Source organism: Sesamum indicum, linkage group LG1 (assembly GCF_026168435.1).
Source record: "Sesamum indicum cultivar Baizhima isolate 11 linkage group LG1, ASM2616843v1, whole genome shotgun sequence".
Taxonomy (NCBI): Eukaryota; Viridiplantae; Streptophyta; class Magnoliopsida; order Lamiales; family Pedaliaceae; genus Sesamum; species Sesamum indicum.
This window is the reverse complement of record NC_142657.1, coordinates 19,662,080-19,674,719: the sequence shown is the minus strand read 5'-3', so window position 1 is coordinate 19,674,719 and position 12,640 is coordinate 19,662,080. Positions and strand designations below refer to the sequence as shown.

General features: G+C 32.4%; 2 protein-coding genes across 3 annotated transcripts; both read left to right on the top strand.

Annotated features, from left to right (window-relative positions):
* The first annotated feature begins 5,153 nt into the window (after positions 1 to 5,153).
* On the top strand, positions 5,154 to 9,713 carry LOC105167251 (very-long-chain aldehyde decarbonylase CER1). The gene is made up of 9 exons (XM_011086885.3): positions 5,154 to 5,309; positions 5,604 to 5,827; positions 6,599 to 6,831; positions 7,646 to 7,865; positions 8,041 to 8,407; positions 8,480 to 8,587; positions 8,676 to 8,963; positions 9,072 to 9,245; positions 9,337 to 9,713. The coding sequence occupies exons 1-9, from the start codon at positions 5,250 to 5,252 to the stop codon at positions 9,499 to 9,501; spliced, it is 1,839 nt and encodes a 612-aa protein (XP_011085187.2). The 5' UTR covers positions 5,154 to 5,249; the 3' UTR covers positions 9,502 to 9,713.
* A 1,448-nt stretch (positions 9,714 to 11,161) lies between these two features.
* LOC105167256 (Ribosomal L18p/L5e family protein) lies at positions 11,162 to 12,581 on the top strand. 2 transcript variants are annotated; one of them, XM_011086899.3, is made up of 3 exons: positions 11,162 to 11,402; positions 11,549 to 11,596; positions 11,958 to 12,581. In XM_011086899.3, the coding sequence occupies exons 1-3, from the start codon at positions 11,229 to 11,231 to the stop codon at positions 12,351 to 12,353; spliced, it is 618 nt and encodes a 205-aa protein (XP_011085201.1). In that variant the 5' UTR covers positions 11,162 to 11,228; the 3' UTR covers positions 12,354 to 12,581. The 2 variants fall into 2 exon arrangements, with proteins under 2 accessions (XP_011085201.1, XP_011085208.1); XM_011086906.3 differs by lacking the exon at positions 11,549 to 11,596 and having other exon boundaries at positions 11,172 to 11,402; positions 11,958 to 12,475.
* Positions 12,582 to 12,640: the final 59 nt, after the last annotated feature.

The following is a 12,640-nucleotide window of genomic DNA, read 5'->3' as shown; positions in this document are numbered from 1 at the left end:
AGAATAAAATGAGTAATTATGAATAATCTAAAAAAATTAATTTTTTAGATTAATAAAGAATCAAATTGAACATTTTCCATTTTCCAACATGGATTATATAGAGTTTTAATATTTTTCAAAACTAATTAATTAACTTAAATATTTTTTATTGTGACATGCCAAATTAAAATTTAATAAGACTATCTAAATTTATGAACTTACTTAAATGGTTTATAAGTTTATATTTTATTATATACAAATAAATAATTGAACATATATGAATTTGTGTTGAAAAAATCGTGCGAGGTTTGAACTTAAATAAACTAAAAAATTAAAATTAAATGAATAAAAATATTAAGTATAAACCAGTTTTTTTATTAACTTATTTAAACAAATTATAAAGTCTTTTGAATAAATATAAATAAAATTTTCAATATAAGAAAAAATAAGTAATTTTTCATGTGGCGTAAAAGATTTAATCATAATGGCAACTGAATTTTTGAAAAATTTGGTAGCAAACACCGAATAGAATGTTGGGCACAAACCCTTCATTTATGCAACCGAAATAAGTGTTCCCACCCAAACCCTTCATTTATGCAACCTAAACAAGTGTTCGGGTGGGAAACCCTTCATTTATGCAACAGAAACAAGTGTTCCCACCCAAACTCTTCCATTATGTTTGGATTTGTGTTTTAATTATTTTGTTTTGTATTTTGGAAACAGAGAGAGAAAAATAGAGATAAGTGAGTGTATGTTAAAAATAGATAATATGTTTGAATTTGTATTTTGGGAAAATTTAAAATATTTTAAAATAAGTGGTGTAGGTTTGATGTTGGGATTTGGTAGACAAAAATCACTGTTCATTGTCAAATTATATATTTTTATATATAAATATTTTATGTTTAATGTTGTACTTTTGGGAGACAAAAATTACTGTTTATTGTCAAATCATGTCTGTTTTATATTATGTATATATATATATATATATTATATATAAAAAGTTGAAAAATAGAAAAACATGCAGATAAGGTATAAAAATATAAAAATAAATATTGAGTGTGTTTTATCTTGTCTCGAAAAATGCAAAGTAACAAATCCAAACAAAGCCTTCATTTCCGCCTTGTTTGCATTCATTTTTAGACAGTAGGAATTAAGCTTTGGCAACAGGGTTTGTTTTTTGTTAGCCAGATTTTGGCAATTTGGGTTTTCAAAGCAGTGGGCAGGCCCTCTCAATTGTTCTTGCATTATGTGACTCTGCTCTCACTACTCCCTCCAAAACTCTTCTTTCACATGGAGTTCCAGCACTACAAATTGTAATTTTACTTATTTTTTAAATTTTTTTATAAATTAAGTGGATAATTTTTTTATAAAAGGAATCAAAAAAATTTAATTCACTTTGTATGGTTTTTTTATTAAGAAAGAAAAAAATACAGTACGGACAAAATCGATAATTTCATACTTTTATAAGATAATTACATAATTTTATCATACATCAGAAAAATATTGATATTTTTCAAATAATTAAAATATATATGTAACTATCCCAAATATCATAAAAGCTCCCATTGCAATATATCCTTTAATATATATACAGCATTTTGTCCCATTATTTAAAACTCGAATAGACACTTCCCTACCCATAGTAATTAACAAAAAGAATCTAAAAATGGGGATGTTGTACGATGAAAGACACACTTCACCTGCTCAATAATCCTAATTATTGACCAGAAATAGAAGGGTAGGCTGCACAAATTACTATTTAAAGTATCTGCTAACCTAATTATTGCCAGATCAATTATCTTAATTACATTATTTTCTTACCAAATCCTGTCATTACTTAGACTATCATACATACGATCCCAACACAACACGGTTGTTGAATTTGGATGGTCCAAAGTCATGCATATTGCGTTAAACAACATATTCATGAAGCAAACGTGAAAGAACACTGTAGGTGGGTTCTATGGATCCACGTGACCTTACCTTGGACCATCAGATGTCCCTTTTATCTGCCGTTGTAGTCTTAAACTAATACTGATAGGTTCGAATTCAACTTAAATAAAAGAACTAACTACCCACCCCTCATATGAGGTTTGATATAATTACACCTAAATTTTTTGTAGTTTGAGAAATTATGTATAGTATTCTTAAAATTTTTTTATATCTAATAAATAAGTCCCTCAATTCAGTCAAAATTCATCAAATTTGCTGATATTAATAAAAAAAAAATTAAGAAAGAATCTATATTAACACTCGATTGATTTATTACTTACTTATTGCAGGTTAAATAATTTTTTTATGATTAAATTACCCTGATACGTCTTCACATGTTAATACATGTGAAATGGTATACCTTCACTGTTATAAGGGTAGTTTAATTCGAAAAAAATTGTTTGACCTATAATAAGTCATTGTTCAATAAATCGAGAGTACATATCAATTTTCATTTAGTTATTTTATTAATTGAACAAAAAGAAAAAACAAATTATAATACGATCCGATCTCCCGTAAGGTTGCAGACAATTAAAAGGAGACTTGTGTTGGCGGAATGCATATTCATGGTGTGTGTGTGTGTGTGTGGCACACTAATAAGAAAAACACGTTGGGAAAGGGAAAGAGAAAGGGAAGTGGGAGTGGGAGTAGTCAAAGGAAAATGATTTTGATTAGGATACGTTGTATTTGGATGGATGGATTTAAATACATAAAAATAATTATAAATAAATTTATATTAAATTTAAAATTTATCATAATTTCACAAAAAGAATAGTTCGAATCAAAATAATATTTCTTTTTGAGAGGAAATCATAATAATATTTAAAAGATTTAAATTATTTTGTGACGCGAATAATTCCAAGTCGAGAGACACGAGTACCCTTAACATGTCTTAAAGAAATGTGTCGGCTTCATTTCCCATGTTTTTAATATTTTTATTTTGGATAATGTCTTAATATATTATTGTTAGGACTTAAGTCTCCTGATAAATATGAAACTATGAATTCACTAATCTTTTTTCATTAAGATTTGAATAAAAAATATCGACATTAGCAAAAAAAATTATATAATTTTTTAATTTTATCCCTCATTTAATACTATCATATAATAAGTCTATACTTATACAAAATATAATGATATTAACCGCACTCTCTCTCCATATATAATATATTTATTCTCTATAAATATAAAATTATTACATAAAAAAAATATTAAATGAGAGGTAAAATAGAATTTTATGTATTTTTTTTTGTTGATTTCAGTATTTCTCATTTAATTTATACCTTTATATAATTGAAGAGCACTCTTCAATTATTTGGTCTGTCAAATTTTTAATTATTTTATTAATATCTATTCTCTTTCTCTCTCTCTCTCTCTCTTTTTTTCATCCCTTTTTATTCTCTAAATTTTTTCAATAAATTTTCATAATTTTCTTATAGTTTTTAATTAGTTTTTTTTTGTTATTGATATATATTTATTAAAATAATAATTATTATTTTGAATCTAAATTAATTATGCAGACAAGTCTGAGTGTGCTACATGTATTAGTTCATAACAGAAGGAGGTCAGGTATAAATACTGATTTTTTTTATTTAAAAACAAAATATTATTTCAAAGAAGATGTAAGCACAACCCTTTTTTTATTATAATTCGATTGGCATTCAATGATATATTAAATTATTAATTGATATTTTTATGTGTAGATATAAAGTGACTCACTATTTAATTAATCATGGGATTAAATTATTGGATGTAGGCTATATGAAGAAAATCTATCATGTGATTAGTTAATGAATTTAATTGCTTTAAAAAAATCACGAGCATGGTCCCCCTAATTATGATGAAAAATATAAATACTCCCATTTAATTAATTAATTAATTTTAATTATCTTATAATGAGTGATTATGAGCCATATAATTAAGATAATTAGTTTTGAAAATATGGGTTTCAAAATGGATAATATATATATATATAAGGAAAAATTAAAATAATAGTTAAAAAAGAAAAGATGCATGAAAGAATAGAAGGTAGGCAGAGTTAGAGGTTAGGGGTTAAGAAAAGTAGGAACTGTTTGGGTGTAATCTGGTGTTGAATTTACATCAGCAAATGCTATCAATTTCTTAATAAAATAAATCGTATTAATTTCAGGTATCCGTACTATTAATTAATGGGTGACTAGCAATTTATTCCCAATGGTATTGAAAATGAGCACATTAACTCTCTATGAAAAAAATTATAACAATTTACCCTTCTGTATTTTTTAAAATGAAGCAATTTACCTCCTTATACAGGGAGGTAAATTGCTTCATTTTAAAAATCATAGAGGGGATAAATTGTTGTATTTTAAAAAATACAGGGAGATAAATCGCCATTTATTTTTCATACCAGAGTAATTTGCTCATTTGCAATATCACAAGGGGGTTGATTGCATTTTTCCCATTAATTAATTATACACACTGATCGAATATGCTATGTTCGCTGATATCTAAACATTTCCCATTAAGAGGCGAAAAAAATAAATTTTTCTTTTGCAATTTTATAATTTTATTCTCAAGTTATAATGTTATGAAATAAAACAAAGTAAATAAATAATAGGGTAAATTACATTTTGCTACTTGAATTATGTCTGTTTTTACATTTTGTTATTGATTTTTTTTTTTTGGTATCAACTTACCATCTTAACATTGCGAAATTCGTAATTTTGCCATATATGACCTTTTTTTTTTGTTGATTTTTTCTGATAATTTGATAATTCTTTGGACCAAAATAACCTTAGGATGAAATAATTTCGGAGAATGACAATTTGATGGTCTCGCTCTGTATGCTAGTTCTTTGTAAGGACATATTTGTTGTTTCAATAATTTCAGTCTAATAAGAATGTCTTCGTAATTAAAACAAATTTCAAGGATATTGATGTAATTTAGTCATTAATTAATCAAATGATCAAATCTCTAACATTCTCTTATTTCTATGTATTAAAATAATTTTCTTCTTCATTTATAATTAAAAACCAAAAAAGAAAATTAATAAAATAATAAAACATTTTTATAGAGGAATTAATAATGAAAGATTGTGAGACAGACTCCTAGCTAGCTAAGATATTAATTATTACATGTATAATCCATGCACCATACATTTGGTATTACCACACCTACTGTGTGTAAGAATTATCCGTCTATATATATATATAGCCAGTAGCACAGCACACACCCAGAAAGAGAAGAGCACTGAAAATTAGTAATAATAATAGTGGCAGATCAGTGGAGAAAGACAACTAATGGCTACAAAACCAGGATTCCTCACTGACTGGCCTTGGAAGCACCTCGGTAGTTTCAAGGTACTTCTAACCTTAATTTTCCCATGCATTCATTCATTTCTTACAAACACACCAACCTCTCATTTCAACATGTTTAATTTATACGTTTTTACGAGTCGTGTTTGATTTTGTATTTGTTGCACACCAACATAAAATCAAAAACAATTTTGATTGACGAGACGTTCTTGAAAAGTTTTTACGCCCGTGTTTGATTTTTGTATTTTGCATCCTTGTGGGTTTTGCAAATTACAAAAAAAAAAGAAAAAAAATTGAGTTGGTAATGAATTAATTAGAATTTTAATTAATGTGTTGAAGTATATAATATTGGCTCCATGGGGAATGCAAAGCATATACAGAGCAGCAACAGAAGGGGAAAAGGAGAGGGACTACACAAACTTGCTCATAATCCCATTCCTACTGTGGAGGGCTCTTCACAACCAGATATGGATATCCATTTCTCGTTACCGAACAGCCAAAGGCAACAACAGGATTGTCCACAGGAGTATTGAATTTGAACAGGTGGACAGAGAAAGCAACTGGTAATTTTCTTCTCCTACCTACTATCTAGGATAAGTTGTTGTCAAGAATCGAGATCTAACCATTTTTACGCTCTTTTTGATTGGGTTTTGGGTCCAACTTACTACCCAATTTCTTAGGAAAGCCTTTCGGTGCGTCGTGTTTCTATGTGGAATAATAATATTTACGTTGTGTTTGTTTAATCAACTAATGTTTTAATAATTTGATATATATAATGTTTATTTTTCTCATGAAAATTAGATATAATTTGAAATTTCAAATTTATCCCTCCATCGAGTCGATAAATTTAGAATTGTTTTATTGTTGGAATCAATAAAATAATATAAAAATAGATTAGATTGTATTTGTATTATTAATTAATAATATATCAAGTAGGCCTATCAATAGATAAATATTAGCTTATTCAAACACATAACCAATAAATACCCATATACAGTTGTTATTTATGTACCGTACCCATAAAACATTCGATGAGTTTTACGTCTAGCAAAAATCACATACCGAGCACTAGTAATTTAATCAACCTACTTTACCGAGATTAGCGAAAAGCTAAGCGCTTACCTGACTTTTCTTACATGCATTAAACGTGAAAATATAGAGTCATGTTATGTCAGCACAATGTAAATTCCACTACTGACATGACAAGATCCATATCCGAGCCCCTGACAAAGGGCAAGGCAATAGCATAATTATTCAAATACTAGAGGTGATTTTTATAATTTGATTATAGTTGAGAGGCATAAATGTGAAGTAGAATTGGTTTGTGTGTGTAGGGATGACCAAATTTTGTTGAATGGAATATTGTTGTACTTCTTCAACACTATACTGGGAAAGGCAGCATTCCTGCCAGTTTGGAGGACTGATGGTGTAATTATCACAATCTTGCTGCACGTTGGCCCTGTGGAGTACATCTACTATTGGCTACATAGAGCCTTGCACCATCACTATCTCTATTCTAGATACCATTCTCACCACCATTCCTCCATTGTCACCGAGCCCATCACCTGTAAGCAATTCTTTCTTCTTAATTTAAATAATTAATAATTACACTACACCCCCTCAAGTTTAAGCATATTATAAAGAATTCTTCAATATTTTGAGAAATTATACCGTTTTGGGTAATCACGCTCACACCCATTGAAATCTCTATATTATAATAAAACAAAAACATAAAAGCTATCTAAGTAGGCGCCACGTATTCACATATTTGGATCGTTTCTTTAAATTCTATTTTGTTGCATAATAATTTTTATTTAAATTTAAATAAGTATATCATTTAAAATTTATTTTGATATCTAATAATACTTTTATGCTTTACACTTATTGATTCTTTCATTTTAAGTTTAAATTATTTATTATTTATTTATTTTTAAAAGAATATAATCCTATTTTGCTTTAGTTGTATATAAATTATGTTCTCCCACTTAAGAAATTATCTCTTATTTTTTATTTAAAATATTATGTAAGTGTATCATTGTTTATATTTGTCCAAAAAAAAATTCACCCTTTCTTTTAAATAAATTAGTTAGTAAAATAATTTAAATTTATTTCTATATCTACTACGGTTATGCACTTTATACTTACTAATTACCTTAAATATTAAATTTTAAATTATTTATTCCTATTTTTGGACACACACAAACACACAATCCTCCAATGCCTTGACACGGGATAATAATTAATTCAAACATATTACACAAGAACTCCTTAATTTCAAAAGAATTACAAAAGAAGTCCTCAATTTCAAAAAAATAAATTGCATCTTGACACCTCTTGAAATTTAGGTATATTTTAACAAGTGTTTGTTGTGGTGTGGGCAGCTGTTATACATCCTTTTGCTGAGCACATATCATACTTTGTGCTGTTCGCAATTCCCCTTCTTGGAACAGTGCTGAATGGGACGGCGTCCTTGGCCTCCGTCTTCGGCTACATCACCTACATCGATCTCATGAACAACATGGGCCACTGCAACTTTGAGCTCATTCCCAAATCCGCATTTTCACTCTTTCCTCCACTCAAATACTTGATGTATACGCCCTCGTAAGTTAATAAAACTCCGAGGCTCAAATACTTGATGCAATCCTATTTTACGTTACAAGTTCCCTTACTACCGCTCGGTTTTAAGGGAAAATTTGTAATGTAAAACATGATTGATGAATTAACCTTATCGTAATATAGAACATTGATCTTGTTGCTAATATTTGGCAAATTACAGGTTTCACTCTTTGCATCACACGCAATTTCGAACGAACTACTCGTTGTTCATGCCGTTCTATGACTACATTCATGGCACCGTGGACAAGTCATCCGATGCATTATACGAGACGGCGCTCAAGAGGCAGGAAGATTGTCCTGACGTCGTGCACTTAACACATTTGACCACACCAGAATCCATCTTCCATCTCCAATTTGGACTGGCCTCTTTTGCCTCAAGGCCTCAGAGCCCCAAATGGTACATGTGGCCCCTAACATGTTGGTCGATGATGCTGACTTTCATCTTCAAACGGAAGTTTATCGTCGAAAGAAATGCGTTTGACAAATTCAAGTTGCAGGCTTGGGCAATCCCAAGATACAGCATACAGGTAACGTTTCTATAATTTGGTGGGTTGCACGTTTTCATGACTTGAAAGTTAAATGTGGATGTTTACATGTAGTATTCACTAAAATGGCAAGCACAAGCTATCAATGACCTGATTGAAGAAGCCATACTCGAGGCTGAATCAAGAGGTGCCAAGGTTTTAAGCCTAGGCCTACTAAATCAGGCAAGAACAGCAGTCCTTAGTTGCTATTTCCGCAGTGTCAACCTATCTTTTACTGTCAAGAAACTCAAAATAAACAATAATCTTGCAGGGTGAGGAACTTAATAGAAATGGAGCACTTTTCATAGAAAAGTACCCGAAGCTAAGTATCAACATAGTGGACGGAAGTAGCCTGGCAATTGCTCTTGTACTCAACAGCATTCCCAAAGGCACAACTGAAATCTTGTTCAGAGGCAGCCTCTCAAAAGTTGCTTATGCCATTGTTTGCGCTCTGTGCCAGCAGGGCATTCAGGTGGCGACGTTCTACGAGAACGAGAAGCTCAAACTATCTGCAGTGACTCAGAATAAAGTGATAGTCGCGAAAAGTTTCACTCAAAAGGTAAGGAAATACAAATACTAGAAACAAGAGAGAGTCAAAAATAGGCCTATTTTGATTCCCTTTCTTTCTTTCTCAAAGAAGAAATGTAAAATTGGTGAATGCTTGCAGGTATGGATAGTTGGAGATGGAGTTTCAGATGATGAACAGCTGAATGCACCGAAAGGAACTCTCTTCATTCCTTTCTCTCAATTCCCTCCAAAGAAAACGCGCAATGACGCCTTCTACTACCATACGCCGTCTATGCTGGCTCCCCCTTCCCTCCACAATCTCCACTCTTGTGAGGTTAGCATCTACCGTCACACACACATTATATTCTTACTTGTCACGTGATTGGTCCGTTTAACTATTGATTGTCCTTGTACTTGTTCAACAGAATTGGCTGCCAAGAAGAGTAATGAGTGCTTGGCGGGTGGCTGGAATAGTGCACGCGTTAGAAGGATGGGACGTGCACGAGTGTGGTGACACCATTTTCGACGTGAAGAGAATCCTGGAGGCTGCGCTCAGACACGGATTCCGCCCTACAACCGTTTCCACATGATGCAACATTGTGCCCGGACAAAATTAAATTAGGCTTTGGACTTGTGCGGTTCAAATGTATGTTTCACCCATAATGCACCATTACTATGTCTTATTATTACTATATATGTTTGGACTCAATTCTGAAGTTTGATCAGTTGGTTATGTAATTTTTCTTTCGTTGGGTCTGGTGGAAAACAATTCCGTTTCAATCTCAATTTTCAATTTCCAGAATTCGCGAGTGAGTTTTTGTTTTTGTATTGGGTTTTGCGTGAGAATTGAAAATATATATAGTTCAAATTATAATATTTCCACAATATTACATATATATATATATATATTTATTTCTCGTATGATAGACTTTATTTTTACCACAGAACATATTACATTAATTATAAGTTAATATAAAGAATTGATACAAATACAAACAATCAAATAACTAAAATGATAGACCTAAATGTTCCGACACAACATGGAGGTGAGTTCATGATTAAGAGGAGGATTGCAGAGTCTCCGCAGAAAATCCTCAACCCCCAATACAACAGTAGAGATGAAAGCATTGATGATCCGCTCACAGTACTCATTTCCATGCACCGAAATGATCTGAGGCTGAGGGATTTTCGTTCTGCAGAGCGGGCACGTGGAATGCGAGCGCAACCACAAATCAATGCACTTGGAATGGTAGCAGTGCCCGCACTCCCACAGTTCCCGGTAACTATCGCCGCCGCGGATGTCGTCCAGGCATACGGCGCAACACTGGCTGCTCTCGTCATAAATGGCGGCGGCCGGACAGCGGTCTTCGACGCCGTAGAATTTCTTGAGGAGGTTTAAACAAATAATGGCCATTTTTGGGTATCGTGTGATTTCTCTTTTACTTAGTTGAACTCTTTCTTCTTCTTGAGAATTGCAGACCTAATTCATCATGAACTATATATATGTGTGTTGGTGCGTGGTGTGTGTATTGAGAGAGAGAGAGAGATGGGCGGATCTTGCACGTTGAGCTAATATAATGAATTAATCGGAGGAGCAGTCAAGAAGTTGGAATTGGAAGGGAATGGTCAAAGGGGAAGTTGTAATTTGAAGTGAAGGAAGACCTTTTGCTTATACTGTTTCGTGTTCAATGAAAATTACGAGTATGGCGTGGTCAAATCAACAATCCTCCAATTTCAGAATGAGAGGTATATGTAATTTTAAAATTTGTATGTGCTGTGTCTGCATTTAGATCAGATTTTGAACCTCATTCATTTGAATTTTGAAATGCCAATCATCCATTATTAATATTTATGGTATTGGGATCTCTTACCTCACACATTCAAACTAATTTGAATATAAATATTTTGTAAATTTCAACTATCTCAACAAATTCAACCATCTCCATATTTTTTTCTATATTTAAATTCAATTAGTAATCAAAATCAAGATACATTTAAGGACACTATCAATTTTAATTTGCATATTTTTAAATATTGATAGTGGTGATTTAGATTCACGCAAAACATGAAAAAGGAAAAGAAGAGATATATGTTTAGGGTGATTTATATGGGAGAAAGTTTTGAAATTGGAATCAGAATATGATTCATCTTAAGCATTTGTTGAGAATAGAGTGGTTAGAAGTGGGCTTCATTTATTGTATGTGGATCAGTATTCCGACATGCATATAGGCCCATCAGCCATACCAAAAAATATCACATCCACACTCCAGCTATATGAGCAAATTTCGCTGCACCTAACGAAGCAGCAGAAGGAGAAATGGGTGTCTCCGTATCTTACCCACCTTCATCTTTTTCTCTCTCTTCGGAGCTTTTCTCAAGTAGAAGACGAGACGGACCCAATTCTCTCTCATGGTCCTCTTCGTTTCCCGACATCAAACTTCTTACTCCCCCTATTTCAATTCCATCCCCTTCACCTCTCACTCTCAACCAGGTATTCTTTCCCGCTAATCTCTTTGTCGCTAGTCCGAATGAGAATTTATTTTTGCTTTGATGTTTGCGTTTGTTCTGAATTGAATGCGGTATTTTTTTCAATGACAACTGAGGACGATTTTTTTTCTTTTCTTGGGGTTTTGATAGCTTCTGAAAATGCGGCGCTGTTTTCTTGATTTTTGTCGGGCGGAAATGGTCAGTCCATTGTTGTACTGATGGGATATATGCTCTTTCTTCTATGAAGTTACTGTGCTTACTATGTAAGAATTCTAGCTAGTTGTACTTGAATATGCGTAGATAACAATGAAGAGACTTGATGTTAAATTGAGGAAAGGTGATGGACATGGGGGTTGTTGATGATGAGAGACTAAAGCATACCATTTGTCCTTATCTTGACAAATGCCAACAGATGGATCTGCCCATGTCATTGAATCATAGATTGCAGGGGCTAGGGCTCCATGCTTAGAAATGTCTTGTCATGTATGGTTGAACCGTTATATGTTATCCTGCTGTGTTTCTGAGGGCATATAATCTGATCTTGTCTCAACATTTGAAGGGCTTGATTGTGCAAGCTGCATGGACACGGAGATCTCGCAGTGAAGCTGCTAAGAAGCCCAATAGGAAATCATGGAAACAAAGGACGGATATGTATATGAGACCATTTCTACTCAATGTATTCTTCTCAAAACGATTTGTTCATGCAAAAGTGATGCATCGGGGAACCAGCAAAGTGATATCTGTTGCTACCACAAATGCCAAGGATCTGAGGAACACATTGCCATCCCTTACCGACAACAATGCATGCAGAGTTATTGGAAAATTGATTGCTGAGCGATCAAAGGAAGCTGATGTCCACGCAATTGCATATGAGCTCAAGAAGAATGAACGCGTCGAGGGCAGACTTGCAATTATTCTTGATACCATCCAGGAGAATGGTATCATATTTGTTTGATGTTTCACTCTTTGTATTTTTGAAATAGCTGCTAGTTCTTCACATAACTTTTGTGGTTGCAAGTCTTGTAAACAATTGATGGTTTACCCCAAGATTAGGCTTTGCCTTCGTGCATATTTTAACTGTTGAGTAGGGCCCCTTAATGCTTGTATTCTATGTCTGAAATTGAATTGCTTTCATAGGCATTCTGCCTTATCAGATGAAAGCAGGAGAAGTCCATCCGCATAACTAGGTTTATGTTAATATGTATCTGAATTATTTTCCCCATTATATATTTATAACCACAC